Source organism: Solea solea, chromosome 6 (assembly GCF_958295425.1).
Source record: "Solea solea chromosome 6, fSolSol10.1, whole genome shotgun sequence".
Taxonomy (NCBI): Eukaryota; Metazoa; Chordata; class Actinopteri; order Pleuronectiformes; family Soleidae; genus Solea; species Solea solea.
The window spans coordinates 26,500,728-26,520,557 of record NC_081139.1 but is presented as its reverse complement, the minus strand read 5'-3'; the positions used below and the strand labels follow the sequence as shown (position 1 = coordinate 26,520,557).

The window sequence follows — 19,830 nt, the reverse complement described above, 5'->3', positions numbered from 1 at the left end:
CTAACAGCGAGATAACGAAAGAGATTATAGATTTAGGCTTATGTAGATAGTATCAAGTGAGTCTTTAAATGAGTGGCTTAAACCAGGTTTCCTTATGTCCACAATAGCAGATATTCACGTGAGACACAGAGAGGATGAATTCTCTTAAGAGGTCTGAAGCACGGGAAGCACGGGGCTAGTGGCGCAATGGATAACACGTCTGACTACGGATCAGAAGATTCTATGTTGACTCCTGGCTAGCTCGGTCCCTTTTAAGACAGAAACACGGGTAAGTGGACACATGTAGGGAACAACAGCTCAAACCATATTTCCCTGTGAGAATTACAAAACTTGAAGGGACAGTTCCTTTCAGAGACTAGTTGTCATTTTGAAGAGATGATGGTATAAGGGCAGACAGTGACCTCTATTGGCAACTGTTGTGTACTACCAACAAACGTCTGCTCATGATCAGTTGTCACACATGCCTGTCATTCCAGTACAGATGCTTGGCACAAGGGCAACATGTCCCTGGTGGTCTAGTGGTTAGGATTCGGCGCTCTCACCGCCGCGGCCCGGGTTCGATTCCCGGTCAGGGAACACTATCTTTTGCAAACTGAACGTTACAACGACCAGTCACTATCACATGTCTACAAACCCACTGTGAATTGTAACAACACATTAAATGCTGCCCTGCCATCACATTTAACATGAAAAGTAAGGAATCAGAGAACTCACGGCATTTTCAGAGAAGAAACTTGTTACTCCCTGCACCAAAGTCCACAGAGAAAATCACTGATTTTACATCATCTATACATATATATATATATATACACACACAACACAATAATATATATGCAGTATGTAACCAACAAAGCAGCAGTAGAGCAGCAGCTCCTGTGTACATGTGAGCTAAAAATGCTGATTTTTCTATCTGGACTTTGGATTGGGAGAGTGAGTGAGTTACAAACTTCAGTTTCCTGCAGGACTGAAGTTGAGATAACAACTGACTAACAGTGAGATAACTAAAGAAATTATAGACTTAGGCAGGCGTAAATATTATTATTAAGTGGGCCTTTAAATGAGTGGCTAAAACCAGGTTTCCCTGTGTCCAAAATAGCAGATGTTCACATGAGACACAGAGAGGGTGGATTTTGTGAAGACTCTAACCGGGGGATGTACAGGGCTAGTGGCGCAATGGATAACGCGTCTGACTACGGATCAGAAGATTCTAGGTTCGACTCCTGGCTAGCTCGGTCACTTTTAAGACAGAAACATAGGTAAGTGGACACATGTAGGGAACAACAGCAGCTCAAATCTAATGCTGATGTGTCCTTGAGTCACTTCCCAGACACTGATGAGTACTGCCCACTTCTCCTGCACCTGGTTTATCTGTGTTCACACTTACTGAAAATCGGAGTTGTAACAGCCATTTACTATCACTACGGTAACATGTACAAAACCACTGTGAGTTGAAACATAATCTCGCAGTTTCAGATTTATCTAAGTGAAACAAATAGACCAAACGAGGCACCAGTAGAGCAGCACAGTTTGTCCGCATAACTCCAAAAAACACCCGTTGGCTGGTTGGCACAGGAAACGGAAAACAAAAACGTGAGCTAAAAATGCAGATTTTTCTCTGGACTTTGTTGTGGGAGAGTCAGTGCGTTACACTCAGTTTCCTGAAGGAAAGTGCTGACTAACAGCGAGATAACGAAAGAGATTATAGATTTAGGCTTATGTAGATAGTATCAAGTGAGTCTTTAAATGAGTGGCTTAAACCAGGTTTCCTTATGTCCACAATAGCAGATATTCACGTGAGACACAGAGAGGATGAATTCTCTTAAGAGGTCTGAAGCACGGGAAGCACAGGGCTAGTGGCGCAATGGATAACACGTCTGACTACGGATCAGAAGATTCTATGTTGACTCCTGGCTAGCTCGGTCCCTTTTAAGACAGAAACACGGGTAAGTGGACACATGTAGGGAACAACAACAGCTCAAACCATATTTCCCTGTGAGAATTACAAAACTTGAAGGGACAGTTCCTTTCAGAGACTAGCTGTCATTTTGAAGAGATGATGGTATAAGGGCAGACAGTGACCTCTATTGGCAACTGTTGTGTAATACCAACAAACGTCTGCTCATGATCAGTTGTCACACATGCCTGTAATTCCAGTACAGATGCTTGGAGCAAGGGCAACATGTCCCTGGTGGTCTAGTGGTTAGGATTCGGCGCTCTCACCGCCGCGGCCCGGGTTCGATTCCCGGTCAGGGAACACTATCTTTTGCAAACTGAACGTTACAACGACCAGTCACTATCACATGTCTACAAACCCACTGTGAATTGTAACAACACATTAAATGCTGCCCTGCCATCACATTTAACATGAAAAGTAAGGAATCAGAGAACTCACGGCATTTTCAGAGAAGAAACTCGTTACTCCCTGCACCAAAGTCCACAGAGAAAATCACTGATTTTACATCATCTATACATATATATATATATATACACACACAACACAATAATATATATGCAGTATGTAACCAACAAAGCAGCAGTAGAGCAGCAGCTCCTGTGTACATGTGAGCTAAAAATGCTGATTTTTCTATCTGGACTTTGGATTGGGAGAGTGAGTGAGTTACCAACTTCAGTTTCCTGCAGGACTGAAGTTGAGATAACAACTGACTAACAGTGAGATAACTAAAGAGATTATAGACTTAGGCAGGCGTAGATATTATTATTAAGTGGGCCTTTAAATGAGTGGCTAAAACCAGGTTTCCCTGTGTCCAAAATAGCAGATGTTCACATGAGACACAGAGAGAGTGAATTTTGTGAAGAGCTCTAACTGAGGGAAGTACAGGGCTAGTGGCGCAATGGATAACGCGTCTGACTACGGATCAGAAGATTCTAGGTTCGACTCCTGGCTAGCTCGGTCACTTTTAAGACAGAAACACGGGTAAGTGGACACATGTAGGGAACAACAGCAGCTCAAATCTAATGCTGATGTGTCCTTGAGTCACTTCCCAGACACTGATGAGTACTGCCCACTTCTCCTGCACCTGGTTTATCTGTGTTCACACTTACTGAAAATCGGAGTTGTAACAGCCATTTACTATCACTACGGTAACATGTACAAAACCACTGTGAGTTGAAACATAATCTCGCAGTTTCAGATTTATCTAAGTGAAACAAATAGACCAAACGAGGCACCAGTAGAGCAGCACAGTTTGTCCGCATAACTCCAAAAAACACCCGTTGGCTGGTTGGCACAGGAAACGGAAAACAAAAACGTGAGCTAAAAATGATGATTTTTCTCTGGACTTTGTTGTGGGAGAGTCAGTGCGTTACACTCAGTTTCCTGAAGGAAAGTGCTGACTAACAGCGAGATAACGAAAGAGATTATAGATTTAGGCTTATGTAGATAGTATCAAGTGAGTCTTTAAATGAGTGGCTTAAACCAGGTTTCCTTATGTCCACAATAGCAGATATTCACGTGAGACACAGAGAGGATGAATTCTCTTAAGAGGTCTGAAGCACGGGAAGCACGGGGCTAGTGGCGCAATGGATAACACGTCTGACTACGGATCAGAAGATTCTATGTTGACTCCTGGCTAGCTCGGTCCCTTTTAAGACAGAAACACGGGTAAGTGGACACATGTAGGGAACAACAACAGCTCAAACCATATTTCCCTGTGAGAATTACAAAACTTGAAGGGACAGTTCCTTTCAGAGACTAGTTGTCATTTTGAAGAGATGATGGTATAAGGGCAGACAGTGACCTCTATTGGCAACTGTTGTGTACTACCAACAAACGTCTGCTCATGATCAGTTGTCACACATGCCTGTCATTCCAGTACAGATGCTTGGAGCAAGGGCAACAGGTCCCTGGTGGTCTAGTGGTTAGGATTCGGCGCTCTCACCGCCGCGGCCCGGGTTCGATTCCCGGTCAGGGAACACTATCTTTTGCAAACTGAACGTTACAACGACCAGTCACTATCACATGTCTACAAACCCACTGTGAATTGTAACAACACATTAAATGCTGCCCTGCCATCACATTTAACATGAAAAGTAAGGAATCAGAGAACTCACGGCATTTTCAGAGAAGAAACTCGTTACTCCCTGCACCAAAGTCCACAGAGAAAATCACTGATTTTACATCATCTATATATATATATGTATGTATATATATATACATACATATATATATATATATATATATTAGGGCTGTCAAAATTAACGCATTAACGCAGGGTGATTAATTTGTGGAATTAACGCAGTAATTTTTTTAACGCATAACGCAATGACCCGGCCCATATTTCCCACAATTCTACCCACTCTGCACTACTCGTGGCTTATGGCTGAGATCAACACCACGCTCACCGAACGCAGGGGAATAAGTAAGTCTACCTCTGACAACTTGACTAACACAATTGCCAAATGGATTGCAAGAGACTGTCGGCCGATTAATATTGTCGAGGACAAGGGCTTCGTGGAAGTGTTAAAAGTTGCGTCCCGCGACACATTCTACAAGCGTCAAGAAGCACAGTAATGACTAAAATCCACGAGCTCTATGAAACTGAAAAGAAAAAGAAAGGAGAGTATTTGGCTGCAGCGGAATATGTTGCTCTAACAGGAGACCACTGGACCTCTGTCAGTAACAACAATTACCTGGGTGTAACTGCACATCAAATCACTGAAACATGGGAACTGAAGTCATTCGAGCTAACAACAATGAAAACAGAAGAGCGTCACTTTGCAGAGGCATGTGCAGAACAGTTCCTAACAGTAGCGCGCAAGTGGGCAATTGAAGGAAAAGTCACAACTATAGGGACCGACAGTGCACGCAACATGACAGCTGCGGCCACATTTTATTGTGTGAAGGTGTAGTAGTTTCTTTATTTAAAAAAAAAGAAAATGTTTTGTTTTCCAACCATCCTAAATTTGCTTTAAAAAATAGAACATTGGCTAAGATGCCCAAAACATTTACAATAAAAGTTAAGTTTGATTTGAAAAATGTGTTCTAAATAACAACTTCCTATATTTTCTCAAAGTCATAGCAAAGAGACCTGACACATAACACACATGGAATTATGGTGTGGTATGTTTAAGTTTGATTTGATTTTATTTGTCATTATTAATAACACCACCATCTGGATTGTCCATAAATAAAAAACAAATGTTAAATGTATACATCTGCATTCTGTCATTCATCTTTCCGTTCCTACAACAATATAAAGAGAAAATTAGAATTTTCTGCCATATTTACGTATGGTAATTAATCGTGATTAATCATGATTAATACACAGCTACCCTTTGATTAATCTGATAAAAAAAATTTATCTTTTGACAGCCCTAATATATATATATATATATATATATATATATACACACACAACACAATAATATATATGCAGTATGTAACCAACAAGGCAGCAGTAGAGCAGCAGCTCCTGTGTCCATGTGAGCTAAAAATGCTGATTTTTCTATCTGGACTTTGGATTGGGAGAGTGAGTGAGTTACAAACTTCAGTTTCCTGCAGGACTGAAGTTGAGATAACAACTGACTAACAGTGAGATAACTAAAGAGATTATAGACTTATAGGCAGGCGTAGATATTATTATTAAGTGGGCCTTTAAATGAATGGCTAAAACCAGGTTTCCCTGTGTCCAAAATAGCAGATGTTCACATGAGACACAGAGAGGGTGGATTTTGTGAAGAGCTCTAACCGAGGGAAGTACAGGGCTAGTGGCGCAATGGATAAAGCGTCTGACTACGGATCAGAAGATTCTAGGTTCGACTCCACTTTTAAGACAGAAACATGGGTAAGTGGACACATGCAGGGAACATGTAAGACCGCTAACCGAGGGAAGTACAGGGCTGGTGGCGCTTCCTGTCACCTGTCATTAAAGGCGGCATAGACCGGAAGCTCCAATTAACACTGCGTTTGTGTGTGTATCTGTATCCGTCATTACCCCGTTTATGAAACCCTAAAGTTTGCTGAGAAAATAGGGTTGTATTGTTTTCCTGGGCTCAATACAGGAAAACAGGAAAACACTTCTGCAGATCGTACTTCCGTATGTTGATGTTGTCATCAGTATACCTCACCACCGTAGCGCCTCCTGGTGCGGGCACTAGTCTGGGCACATCCGGTTGCGTACATTCAACCGCAGAAGAAGAAGAACTACTCTTGTTGTAGCTGCTGAGATGCAGAGCATCCACCGTGCCAGAAGGGGAGCTGTGTATATGAGAGCTGGCCTACCAATTACGTCACTTCCAGGCACCTGGCCAATAACAGGACAGTGGGAAGCTCTCGCTGGCTGGCCAATCACAACACAGTCCACGGGGGGTGTGTGATTTGGTCTAAAACAGCACGGCTGACGAGAGCGTCAGTGAGGAGATATTTTGATCGGCTCGTTTGCAGCGACTAGGAGGTTTTCAACCATGAAAACAAGTTAATATATGTAAGTAGACCTCCATAACTAAGATATATGTGCGATACAAGCATTCAATGTCACTTTTAACTGTTGTTGTTTGTTTTTCAACCATAGAGAATGGATCCTAAATTTAGGAAGAGGGGAGACGGTCTTGCCAGCCTCTGTGATACAGATGATGCCAAGAAAATTAAGGGAGAGAAAAGGCCATGGGCCCGAGCTTTGTCCCCAGATCGCGTGAAAGAGGCAGCAAGGGTGGCTGTTCTGAGTCGTGGTGGAGACACCAACAATGAGAAGCATCTTCTGGGCCAATATCAGCTGCAGTTTGGAATTTTCCGGGGTCAAACATTTCAGTGGTTGGCTGAGAATGCGCTGGGCTATGCTGGATATGTGGTGGCATCAATGTCGGAGGAATCAGGAAGCTCTGATTCTCATAACCACCTCGTCAATAAAAGAGCCTTGCTGAAGTATATTTTGCTGTATCCGGAGGGACGTTATGCCATTCAGTTTAAGATGGAGGCGAGATCCACAAGTCAGCGTAAACCAGCCACCTCCACACAGCCCTCCACCTCATCACAGCCCTCCACCTCATCACATCCATCCACCTCATCACAACCATCCACCTCACCGCGACCATCCACCTCATCACATCCATCCACCTCATCACGACCATCCACCTCACCGCGACCATCCTCAGTGCCTGTATCCTCCCTGCGGTCATTGTTGACAGGGAAAGGCGTGTCCCAGCAGAGCATCCACAAGTCTGTCAAGAGGCTGTTTATGCCACCAAAGTTTCATCCATGTAAGTATACAACTATAAAAAGCCTTCTGTGTAACATGGAGTTGTAGATGTTTTCATATTTGTAATGTATTCTGATGTGTATGTTTTTTTCAGCTGCTCCTGCTGTGTCCCCTGCTGGATCCACCATGAAAACAGTGCCCACAGACACGGTGCCAGCAGATTTAGCTCCCAGTGAGCATGAGCCCACTGACAGCGAACTTCTGCTGTCAGTTCAAGAGATGGAGTCACAAATGCCACGTATGTATTTTTATGAAATACTTACACACACTCTCCTCTGAGGAACAGCCTTCAACATCATCATGCTCCACCAGTCATGATGTAGGTTAACATTTTGATGATGTTTTTAACTTCTGTCGGGTTACATCTGTAATAAAATCAAATAGGCGTAATATTTGAAAATATATATATATTTTTTATCACTATTTTGTTTAATGTAGGACTCTGTTGGACCAGACAACATTGAGGGCTTCCAAGCTGTCCAGGACTTGACGGGACACTTGTTCAAATTAAAAGACCACAGTCTTGCCCTGTCAAGAGAGGAGGCTGCACATATTATGGCCTTTGGGAGTGTTTGTCAGAGTATGACAAAAAAAGAACAGTCTACCCTCCACGGCATCAAGACACAATCCCCAAAGGGAGATTCAGGGCCACAAAAAAAAATGTTGCACCTGGTGTGGAGAGTACAAAGCGGTACGTATGACAATGCTTCATACTATTATATAATGTCTTTTATGAACACTAATGCTGCCCATACCTTTGCAGATGCTTTGCAGGAGGGAAAAGCCCAGCGCAGTGGCCTGACTGCAATCGTGTGTGTGAGGCACTGTTTGTTCAGCTCTGCGAGGAGTATCGTGGACCCAGGCGCATCGATGGAGTCAGGAAAGAGCGTTGGAGCCTTGTCACCAAGGCATATCTTCACATCCGCCAAGTCATTCTAAATAATGCCATGGTGATGGAGAAGACCACCATCCAGCTCCCGGTGATGAATACTGCAACCATCGCTAGTTGGTGAGTTAATAAAAGGGAATAAGATAGTATCTGTGCTCTGTTCTGTGTAGATATATTGCATATATATGATACACTATGGTATACAAACAAATGTATACTTTGAATATTTTTAGGTACTGTAAACTTAAAAAAAAAACAGGAGAAGAGCATGCTGGAGCAAGGCCTCTCTACTCCAAAGAACACTAATGTGAGCCCAGAGAGCTTGCCTCTTGCAGTTCTGAGGAAAGACAGACCCTGTGTCCCGACCAGCAGTGTGGCAAATCCCCACATCTTTGTCCTGCCTCCTTGCACGGCAGGGACGGCGTAGCTGAAACAGCGACGGAACCTGCCAGTGGCTCCAGCTGCAATTCGGCCACCATTCCTTGCAGCTCTCGATCAACCTCTTCATCCTCCCCAGCCTGTACCACAACCTCTCCTGCTTGCACCGCAGCCTCTCCTGCTTGCACCGCAGCCTCTCCTGCTTGCACCGCAACCTCTCCTGCCTGCACCGCAACCTCTCCTGCCTGCACCGCAACCTCTTCTGCTTGCACCACAACCTCTCCTGCCTGCACCACAACCTCTGCTCCCTGTGGTTATTACCAAACCGGCAGCTGATGTGCCATACACCACACAGCAGTACCATAAAAAGAAGATGCAGCAAGCGGAGAGTGGTGTTAAAAAGCGGAAGTACACTAAAAAGAGTGACACCATCATTTGCAAGCAGTGCAAGAGGGAGCGGGACCCTGCCACCCACCAGCAGTACTTGGGAAATTGGTACTGCCAAGCCACAGCCACTACAACTCTGGCTGAGTGGAAGGCCTCATTTGAAGCCCGGGGTTATGGCAAAAAGAAAGATGCGCCACCACAATAATTTTGTATTTGTATTTTATTGTATTTTATTTTATATTTATTTATTGTCTTCCCTTATCTAATATTATATATATTCTATTCTAGTTTGTTGTGTTTATAATAAGCTATTCTATTTTTTCGATTATATTCTGTTGTGGTACTATGTGTGTGTGTATATAAGGTACTCTGTTCTGTTTTATATGTATATATTATTGTATATTGCTATTTGTTATCTGTTATATACACTGTTTCACTGGAGTTGCATTATTGTTTACGTGTGTATATATTTATTAGAATGCTCACTCTTTTTTTTACTGATTTTATTACTGCACTGGTTGTTTTTATTTGTTTGTAATAAATTTGTATTCAGATGGCTTTGTCCATCAAGTGTTATTTTGCATTCAAATACAATATACATTATAATATAAGATAATCCTTTATTAGTCCCAGCACAGGAAATGTTCGCACACACCACATGGGGGGGGGGGGGGGGGGGGGGGTATTATCACACCAGAGATAATAATTTAGCCATTATCCATCATATCAAAGGGCCAAGTTGCAAGTTATTGTAATTCTGCAACAAAGGTGTGTGTAATATTGCTTCACTCATCAAAATCAAGTTATATGACATTCATCATTTAATTACTTGATGATTGTCTATTGCTTAATCATAATGGTAAGTATACACATTTTTATTTTACAGCAAATGCTTGTGATAGACAATATATAAGTTTTATAACCTTATACCTCTCATATTACTGGTAATAGTAGTCAATAATTGTGCTAAACGATATTTCAATGTTAACATACAGCACACAATGTTGGTAAGCTTATACATGTTGTATTATAACGTTAACAGTCATTAATTGTGATAAACTAGATACTGAAATGTTTACAAACACCAACAACGGCTTAATTAATTAATACCATAACCAATTTACAATTCAGTTCGCTTCGAAAGTGACGGGAGACACGGGATGCGAACCGGTAACCGCAACGGCATATCATGGTAGGATGTTGACACTTCTGGCTCTAGGACCACGACAAACAAGCTATTTCCTTGGCGCAATGGATAACGCGTCTGACTACGGATCAGAAGATTCTAGGTTCGACTCCTGGCTAGCTCGGTCACTTTTAAGACAGAACCATAGGTAAGTGGACACAAGGAAGGAACAATATCAGCTCACATCTCGTGCTGATGTGTCACTTCCCAGCCGCTGATAAGTGCCGCCCACTTCTCCTGCACTGAATATTAAGAGTTATAATAACCAACTTCTGTCACCATTAGGGCTGTAATCAACAGCCTGAAGCCCTGAAAAAGTTACTGAAATGCATCAAACAGATTAAACTGGAAGGTGAACTCCACCACACAAAGATCCACTGATCTCTGGAGAGACCTAAAGCTGCCCATCTCACATTCAACAGTCTGCTCTTGAATGAGTGTCACTAATGCCTGTCATTATAAGAATAAGGCATAGACAGTGGCCACTACTGTGTACTACCAACAATGATCTTTGCATGAGCAATTCCTCACGTATGTATGTAATTCGAGTAAAGACGCTCAGAACAAGGTAAGCATGTCCCTGGTGGTCTAGTGGTTAGGATTCGGCGCTCTCACCGCCGTGGCCTGGGTTCGATTCCCAGTCAGGGAACACACTACTTTGCACACTAAATTTATTTAGTTAGTAAACGCTGATTACGATCACTAAAATAATGTGTACGAATCCACTGTGAATTGAAACAAAACTAGAAATGACATCCATGCCTAAGTATGTACCATCACCTCATGTGATGTATTTCCCTGGAAGAATCTCTATATTTAACAGAGGAGTCTGGTGTATTTAGGGACATTGCCGGCGATCGCGAGCGGCATCACGGACCGCTGCCGCTGTATTCTGTGGAGTAGGAGGCTGTGCTACGGAGACATGTGGACAGAAATAAAGCCGAACTGTAGATCAGTTAAAACTACTAAACAATCCTAAAAACGTGGGTTAATCTCCAACAACTACAGGAGTCTGGTGCAAGGTCACTAGTCACTCGTGTGTGTGTGTGTGTGTGTGTGTGTCGCGTATAAATGTATAAAACTAATCGTGCCCTGCCGAGGCGAGTAGAGCTGGTGTAAATAGACCATATAAGAAGAAATTACCCCTGTGACCCTCAAGTGGAGGCGAAAGTGATAGAAAATGAGTGAGTGAGTGATATAAGGGCAGACAGTGACCCCTACAGGCCACTATTGTGCACTACCATCAACTCTAATTCCACAAAACATGCTGGAAAGACACTGAGCATGTCCCTGGTGGTCTAGCGGTTAGGATTCGGCGCTCTCACCGCCGCGGCCCGGGTTTGATTCCCGGTCAGGGAACACTCTCTTTTGCAAACTGAACATTACGATTTATGACAGCCACTTGCTATCACTACGCTAATGCTAATGATTTTGGGAGAGTGAGTGAATTACAAACATTAGTTTCCACCATATTTCCCTGTGAGAAACACGAAACTTGAAGGGACAGTTCCTTTCAGAGACGAGTTGTCATTTTGAAGAGATGATGGTATAAGGGCAGACAGTGACCTCTATTGGCAACTGTTGTGTACTACCAACAAACGTCTGCTCATGAACAGTTGTCACACATGCCTGTCATTCCAGTACAGATGCTTGGAGAAAAGGAAACATGTCCCTGGTGGTCTAGTGGTTAGGATTTGGTGCTCTCACCGCCATGGCCCGGGTTAGATTCCTGGTCAGGGAACACTCTTGTGTGCAAACTGAACACTACAACAGCCAATCACTATCACATGTCTACAAACCCACTGTGAATTGTAACAACACATGTGTCCATGTGAGCTAAAAATGCTGATTTTTCTATCTGGACTTTGGATTGGGAGAGTGAGTGAGTTACAATCTTCAGTTTCCTGCAGGACTGAAGTTGAGATAACAACTGACTAACAGTGAGATAACTAAAGAGATTATAGACTTAGGCAGGCGTAGATATTATTATTAAGTGGGCCTTTAAATGAGTGGCTAAAACCAGGTTTCCCTGTATCCAAAATAGCAGATTTTCACATGAGACACAGAGAGGGTTAATTTTGTGCCCAGAAACCCAGAAACATGGGTAAGTGGACACATGTAGGGAACAACAGCAGCTCAAATCTAATGCTGATGTGTCCTTGAGTCACTTCCCAGACGCTGATAAGTACTGCCCACTTCTCCTGCACCTGGTTCATCTGTGTTCACACTTACTGAAAATCGGAGTTATAACAGCCATTTACTATCACTACGGTAACATGTACAAAACCACTGTGAGTTGAAACATAATCTCACAGTTTTCAGAAAAGTGACACAAATAGATCCAATGAGGCATCAGTAGAGCAGCACAGTTTGTCCGCATAACTCCAAAAAACACCCGTTGGCTGGTTGGCACAATAAACGGAAAACAAAAATGTGAGCTAAAAATGATGATTTTTCTCTGGACTTTGTTGTGGGAGAGTGAGTGTGTTACACTCAGTTTCCTGAAGGAAAGTGCTGACTAACAGCGAGATAACGAAAGAGATTATAGACTTAGGCTTATGTAGATAGTATCAAGTGAGTCTTTAAATGAGTGGCTTAAACCAGGTTTCCTTGTGTCCACAATAGCAGATATTCACGTGAGACACAGAGAGGATGAATTCTCTTAAGAGGTCTGAAGCACGGGAAGGACAGGGCTAGTGGCACAATGGATAACACGTCTGACTACGGATCAGAAGATTCTATGTTGACTCCTGGCTAGCTCGGTCCCTTTTAAGACAGAAACACAGGTAAGTGGACACATGTAGGGAACAACAACAGCTCAAACCATATTTCCCTGTGAGAATCACAAAACTTGAAGGGACAGTTCCTTTCAGAGAATAGTTGTCATTTTGAAGAGATGATGGTATAAGGGCAGACAGTGACCTCTATTGGCAACTGTTGTGTACTACCAACAAACGTCTGCTCATGATCAGTTGTCACACATGCCTGTCATTCCAGTACAGATGCTTGGAGCAAGAGCAACAGGTCCCTGGTGGTCTAGTGGTTAGGATTCGGCGCTCTCACCGCCGCGGCCCGGGTTCGATTCCCGGTCAGGGAACACTATCTTTTGCAAACTGAACGTTACAACGACCAGTCACTATCACATGTCTACAAACCCACTGTGAATTGTAACAACACATTAAATGCTGCCCTGCCATCACATTTAACATGAAAAGTAAGGAATCAGAGAACTCACGGCATTTTCAGAGAAGAAACTAGTTACTCCCTGCACCAAAGTCCACAGAGAAAATTACTGATTTTACATATATATATACACACACACAACACAATAATATATATGCAGTATGTAACCAACAAGGCAGCAGTAGAGCAGCAGCTCCTGTGTCCATGTGAGCTAAAAATGCTGATTTTTCTATCTGGACTTTGGATTGGGAGAGTGAGTGAGTTACAAACTTCAGTTTCCTGCAGGACTGAAGTTGAGATAACAACTGACTAACAGTGAGATAACTAAAGAGATTATAGACTTAGGCAGGCGTAGATATTATTATTAAGTGGGCCTTTAAATGAGTGGCTAAAACCAGGTTTCCCTGTGTCCAAAATAGCAGATGTTCACATGAGACACAGAGAGGATGCCTTTTCTGAAGAGCTCTAACCACAGAGTACAGGGCTAGTGGCGCAATGGATAACGCGTCTGACTACGGATCAGAAGATTCCAGGTTCGACTCCTGGCTAGCTCGGTCACTTTTAAGACAGAACCATAGGTAAGTGGACACAAGGAAGGAACAATATCAGCTCACATCTCGTGCTGATGTGTCACTTCCCAGACGCTGATAAGTGCCGCCCACTTCTCCTGCACTGAATATTAAGAGTTATAACAACCAACTTCTGTCACCATTAGGGCTGTAATCAACAGCCTGAAGCCCTGAAAAAGTTACTGAAATGCATCAAACAGATTAAACTGGAAGGTGAACTCCACCACACAAAGATCCACTGATCTCTGGAGAGACCTAAAGCTGCCCATCTCACATTCAACAGTCTGCTCTTGAATGAGTGTCACTAATGCCTGTCATTATAAGAATAAGGCATAGACAGTGGCCACTACTGTGTACTACCAACAATGATCTTTGCATGAGCAATTCCTCACGTATGTATGTAATTCGAGTAAAGACGCTCAGAACAAGGTAAGCATGTCCCTGGTGGTCTAGTGGTTAGGATTCGGCGCTCTCACCGCCGTGGCCTGGGTTCGATTCCCAGTCAGGGAACACACTACTTTGCACACTAAATTTATTTAGTTAGTAAACGCTGATTACGATCACTAAAATAATGTGTACGAATCCACTGTGAATTGAAACAAAACTAGAAATGACATCCATGCCTAAGTATGTACCATCACCTCATGTGATGTATTTCCCTGGAAGAATCTCTATATTTAACAGAGGAGTCTGGTGAATTTAGGGACATCGCCGGTGATCGTCAGCGGCATCACAGACCGCTGCCGCTGTAGTCTGTGGAGTAGGAGGCTGTGCTACGGAGACGTGTGGACAGAAATAAAGCCGAACTGTAGATCAGTTAAAACTACTAAACAATCCTAAAAACGTAGATATTATTATTAAGTGGGCCTTTAAATGAGTGGCTAAAACCAGATTTCCCTGTATTCAAAATAGCAGATATTCACATGAGACACAGAGAGGAGGAATTTTGTGAAGAGGTCTGAAAAAGAGGCAGTACAGGGCTAGTGGTGCAATGGATAACGCGTCTGACTAGGTAAGTGAACACATGTAGGGCACTGAAACAGATCAAACCCTGTGACAAATCGTGCGTTGATGTGTCCTGGAGTAAGGTGCCCAAACCCTGTGACTTCCCGAATGCAATGCTGCCCACTTCTCCTACGCTTGGTGTGTGTTCAATACTGGTGTTTAAAAATGGAAAGTGTTCAATGCAGAATTTGCAAAAGACAGTCAATCTCTAATTAGTGAGTGTGGGAGTGCCTGGGCAAACCCATGTCTGTGTTTGTATGAGTGTAACTGTGCGTTGTGTACTGTATTTTGCATTTCTGACCCCTTTATTATGAAATGGTTCATCCAAAGTGGCTTGTTTCTGTATATAATTCAGGACGAGGATGTCATTTGAAGAGATGATGGAATAAGGGCAAACAGTGACCCCTACTGGCAACTGTTGTGTATTACCAACAAATGTCTTCTCATGAGGACATGTCACGGATGTCTGACATTCCAGCAAATCCACTCTCACCACTCCCTGGTGGTCTAGTGGTTAGGATTCGGCGCTCTCACCGCCGCGGCCCGGGTTCGATTCCCGGTCAGGGAACACTTCTTTGCATATTGAACACTACATTTACCATGAAAAGTGAGTTATTAGATACACGTGTGTGTTTAGGAAACCCTTTAAAAACAAGGCGATTCCTCTCAAAGTGGCTTAACTTGATAAAATAAAATATCAGTACCTCACTGCAGGGTCCACCGAACGTGCAGAGACCTGCAGCGTGGTCCGCTATGGCCCGGCTGAGTGTGTGGAACCAGTCTTCTCTCTCCCCAACGGAACTGAAGAGACAAAAAGACTAAATGAGCTGATGTTTTACATCGCGAGTGGTTAAAAAAACAACAGGAGGGAAGATTAGATTCTCACCCAGCAGAGAGCGTAATGGTGATGTCCGACACTTCGATTTTTAGACAGTTCAGCACGTTGTCCAGGACAGGTTTGCTCACCTGTAGGAACAAAAACAAACCAGTTCAGTCTATAAAAAAACGGATCACAGAGAAATTGTGTTGCAAAGAGCTAAAAGAATAAAAATGTTCACCTTCATTCCTGACAGAGAGAGTGTGTTCTTGAGTCTGTACTTGCCATCCTGCTGCGGGTACGTGTACAGCATGATATCATTCATCTGGTGGAGAAAACAATGGTCTCTTATTATTTTTTTAATGTATTACATAATATGGACAAATATATGATATAATTCTCAGTGAATTCAGTCACTGAAAATACAGAATTCAACATCAGTGCATACATATCATCAATTGTAAAAACACTTAAAAACAACAACAAAGCACTAGAAGTCCATACAACCCGTTTTTCATACAAACACTGAACCTGATGTCAGATTATTTTCTTGACATTTTGGCCAGAATGCGTGGAGGAAGAACTAGAAACGTCACTTTTTAAAATTCAGAGGGAGTCATGTTTCAGTCAGGAGAAAAGTGAGTGGACAGTCCTAAAATATGCCATCACATGAATTCCACTTTGGGTAAAATATGTAATTGCAGTTAAACCTCAAATTAATCATATGGAGCAGAGAAACCAGAGAATATTCACATTTCAGAAGCTGAAAAATCAAAAACAATTGTTGAATTCACATGCAACATGTCCCTGGTGGTCTAGTGGTTAGGATTCGGCGCTCTCACCGCCGCGGCCCGGGTTCGATTCCCGGTCAGGGAACATTTATTTGGACACTGAGCAATTATGAGTAATAACAATTGAGAATTATCACTATGATTAACACTGTGAAAACATGACACTAAATGACATCCTTGTCTAAATATGTATGTGAAGATTATCAAAGTAGTATTTACAAATTGATTAATTCTTGCAGATACAGCAGAGGTGTAACTTCATTCGGCCTGTCAGCAATTTTTCCTTTTTATCGATTAATTTTGCATCAAATATGTTTTTTACTGTGAAGTATATCGCGTCCATATAAAACACAATTTATATTTTGAAATTATCAGGAATATTTATGAGGGGAGTATTGTAATATAATTTTAAGCTCATTTTGCTCTTTCCCCCCCACTTGACCAGTACCTAAATGACCAGACTAGATGCTTAAATAAATAATGTAGTTTTAAATTGGCAAACAATATAGAACAATTAAAAAAATAAATAAAACGGTGGTGTTGCAGCAATTATTATTTTGAAAACCCTCAGACCTAGGACAGAGGGATAAAACTTGTGAGACACTACCATATTTGATGCTTTTTAGTTACACAAGTGAAACTTTTATTCTCAGCTCTCAATGCAATACCTAAAAATAACCACAAGGTGGGGGTGTTGTCATAAGAGAAATATGTGAAATTTCAGCTTTTCACCTCATTGTTTATTCTTTTCTATAGGAAAGCAACTTTTCTGGGCTCGACCACTCTGGGTCTCGTTTCCTTTCACAGCGCTCACCCACGTCTGTGCATCCTGTCAGCACAAAATTCCCATGAACACACGCACACACACACACACACAACAAAATAAAGGCATGGCTGCGGAGAAGGTATTTATTTGCTTGTTCAGAGCCCAAAGTATTTTGATCCCCCTGAAACGTGTTCTTCATTGTGTTACGGAGAAGCATTTCATTTCTTCCCAGACAAAAGAAATGACATCACTGGTCACACCTCGTGTGTGCTCTAAACATCCGCTGGGGCCGTAAAGGCAGCATCCAGGAATTCTCCACCCTGCTCCGGGGCTCCAGGCCTCCCCTCGCCCTCCCCGTCCCCGTCTTCTCAGGCTACGCTGAGAACCTGGGACTGGGTGGAACCGGCCACCTTCACCACAACAACAACAACAACAACAACACCACCAACAGCCTTAGATACAGGCTTTTCTGACTGGTTCGACTGGCTGGAGACAAAACAGCAGCATGATAGACAAGCCCGAGGCCGGCCTGTGACCTCTGGGCTGCAGCCACCGCAGTTCGCCTGCTCCACCCTGTGCTGCTCGTTTACTCAAAGATTCCTTCGACACAAAAACCACAGCGAGTGCCAAGTTACAAGACTTGCACAAAACGACTTTGTCAGATGACACACAACACCCACCGACTTCAGCTCCTGCCACTTTAATAAAAAAAAAGGGTCCAGAATGTAACATTTAGGAGTGTGTGTAATCACTTTGAAATATTTCTGTGCTGAAGTCCGTTTCACACTGGATGTGTGTGTGTGTGTGTGTGTGTGTGTGTGTGTTAGCGCGTATGACTCTGCTCTTCTGACCGGCTCTTGTCGGGTTCAGTCACATCAATTTTTGAAGTTTTTTGATTGCTTTATTGTATCAAATACAAATAAGTTTACTATTTTTGATGGCACAGTGAACACAACCAGATGCTTTATGGTAAAAGAATAAAAGTACAAGAATCATAACAGAAAATGACTTTAGTAGAAGTTGAAGTCACCTTTTATAATATAACATGAGTGAAAGTACAAGTATCTTTACAGAAAATGACTTAAAGTAAAAGTAATTTACTGTACTTAAGTATCAAACGTACCTTTCTAAAATAAAATATACTTGAGTTTGGGAAGTAAAAGTATTTAAAAAGGAGTTGAGTTAGAATTGAGTGACAGTAGATCAGTGGAAGAGCAAAAGTTGTGGGTTTCAGTTCCAAATCAAAATGAACCGACTGTGGAGAGCACAGAGACTAAATACGCTATGGGACAGGCAGAAACAATCACAAAACACAGGTGAGACAGACGAGACACAGGTGAGACAGACGAGACACAGGTGAAACACATTAGGGTGGGGCAAAACTGGACAAGGCAGGCAGGCGCACACACACACACAAGGAAAACCAGAAACAGAACTAAAAACTCAAGGTAAAGAAAAATAGAACAACAAAAAGACTGAACAGAATAAACGTCCAACACAAAGCGCCCTGGAAAATCCACGGGTCATGACAGTAGATTGTTGTTATCGATTGGTATTGCTGACAATAGCTCACACAAGATATATTTATGTAAAACAATTGTTTTCCTGATTACTCAACTGGAACGTGCTCAGGAGGTGGCATCACTCCCAGTTCGGACCTCTGATGCAAATGGAACGCACCCTACAACAGCCAGTGTTGTAGTGGAACAAAGTACAAATACTTTGTGACTGTACTTAAGTACAACATTCACGTATGTGTACTTTACTTTGTTATTTATATCACTAGCAACTTGTACTTTTACGCCACAAGTAAAAGTACTAACTGTCTTTGTGACTCGTTACTACCAAATAAAATCAGAAAAATAGTTGGCAAATACTCTGTATTTACATAGTGCGTTTCTAGCATCGATGACCACTCAAAGCTGCTTTACACCACATTACAGTTTTGTTATTCACCCATTCACACCTGTTTTGCCCTTAGAAAAGTGAAAGTGTAGTGCTAGTGTTAATCGCGGACGCTAACCGCTAGTGCTAATAGCAGACGCTAGCTACTAATGCTAATCGCGGACGCTAAATTAGCTTCACGTTTACTGCCAGTGTTTAATACTAATACTCGTCTTACTTGTGATTTATTACAGTTTCACAAGATTCCCATTAAACTGCGTGTAAATGTCTCACCTGTGTCCTGGAGTTTTGTGGAAGTGTTCGAACTGATTGGAAGCAAGTCCATGCTAACACCCATTCACACTCTGTCTCACAGCTTTGTCAAGAGCAAGGTGGGGCTAAGTGTCTCTCGCCCCAAGACACTTAAGCCCACTTTCAGTTGAAAGGCGACTCACTCTACCACTGAGCCACCCCTCAATATTTTAGTACTTTTAATGTATATTTAATATAAGAAAAATTACTTTTAGAAATAAAATGCTAAAACTAACAAAGGAGAAACAGAAACTGGGAAAGTGGATGTGCTGGTCAAAACCACTGGATTTGATGTGATATCAGAGGGAACGGTAATTTTTACATCGCAATTCTTATTTTCATTTGAAAAACACATTAAATGATTACTGTGTGACGTGTGCAGATCTGTGAGAAACAAAGATGTTCTCTTCAGTCTGTAGAGTAAGGTGTGTGTAAATCAAGACAGTCAT

General features: G+C 42.4%; 1 protein-coding gene and 13 non-coding genes across 15 annotated transcripts in view; 13 read left to right on the top strand and 1 right to left on the bottom strand.

The window, feature by feature from the left end:
- The window catches only part of fgd5a (FYVE, RhoGEF and PH domain containing 5a), a 96,150-nt gene that overhangs the window by 39,033 nt on the left and 37,287 nt on the right, over positions 1 to 19,830 (bottom strand). For both annotated transcript variants that reach the window (XM_058632244.1, XM_058632246.1), the window contains exons 13-15: positions 15,870 to 15,953; positions 15,698 to 15,777; positions 15,516 to 15,612 (exon numbers count right to left, since the gene is read on the bottom strand). In XM_058632244.1, coding sequence (XP_058488227.1) covers positions 15,516 to 15,612; positions 15,698 to 15,777; positions 15,870 to 15,953 — 261 coding nt within the window. The remainder of the gene's footprint in view (positions 1 to 15,515; positions 15,613 to 15,697; positions 15,778 to 15,869; positions 15,954 to 19,830) is intronic.
- Positions 505 to 576, top strand: trnae-cuc (transfer RNA glutamic acid (anticodon CUC)). The gene has a single exon. It is a non-coding gene; the product is annotated as a tRNA-Glu (tRNA).
- trnar-acg (transfer RNA arginine (anticodon ACG)) lies at positions 1,160 to 1,232 on the top strand. Its single transcript has one exon. It is a non-coding gene; the product is annotated as a tRNA-Arg (tRNA).
- Positions 2,183 to 2,254, top strand: trnae-cuc (transfer RNA glutamic acid (anticodon CUC)). Its single transcript has one exon. It is a non-coding gene; the product is annotated as a tRNA-Glu (tRNA).
- Positions 2,839 to 2,911, top strand: trnar-acg (transfer RNA arginine (anticodon ACG)). The gene has a single exon. It is a non-coding gene; the product is annotated as a tRNA-Arg (tRNA).
- On the top strand, positions 3,862 to 3,933 carry trnae-cuc (transfer RNA glutamic acid (anticodon CUC)). The gene has a single exon. It is a non-coding gene; the product is annotated as a tRNA-Glu (tRNA).
- trnae-cuc (transfer RNA glutamic acid (anticodon CUC)) lies at positions 10,632 to 10,703 on the top strand. Its single transcript has one exon. It is a non-coding gene; the product is annotated as a tRNA-Glu (tRNA).
- On the top strand, positions 11,342 to 11,413 carry trnae-cuc (transfer RNA glutamic acid (anticodon CUC)). Its single transcript has one exon. It is a non-coding gene; the product is annotated as a tRNA-Glu (tRNA).
- On the top strand, positions 11,724 to 11,795 carry trnae-cuc (transfer RNA glutamic acid (anticodon CUC)). The gene has a single exon. It is a non-coding gene; the product is annotated as a tRNA-Glu (tRNA).
- trnae-cuc (transfer RNA glutamic acid (anticodon CUC)) lies at positions 13,080 to 13,151 on the top strand. Its single transcript has one exon. It is a non-coding gene; the product is annotated as a tRNA-Glu (tRNA).
- Positions 13,719 to 13,791, top strand: trnar-acg (transfer RNA arginine (anticodon ACG)). Its single transcript has one exon. It is a non-coding gene; the product is annotated as a tRNA-Arg (tRNA).
- Positions 14,245 to 14,316, top strand: trnae-cuc (transfer RNA glutamic acid (anticodon CUC)). Its single transcript has one exon. It is a non-coding gene; the product is annotated as a tRNA-Glu (tRNA).
- Positions 15,308 to 15,379, top strand: trnae-cuc (transfer RNA glutamic acid (anticodon CUC)). Its single transcript has one exon. It is a non-coding gene; the product is annotated as a tRNA-Glu (tRNA).
- trnae-cuc (transfer RNA glutamic acid (anticodon CUC)) lies at positions 16,433 to 16,504 on the top strand. The gene has a single exon. It is a non-coding gene; the product is annotated as a tRNA-Glu (tRNA).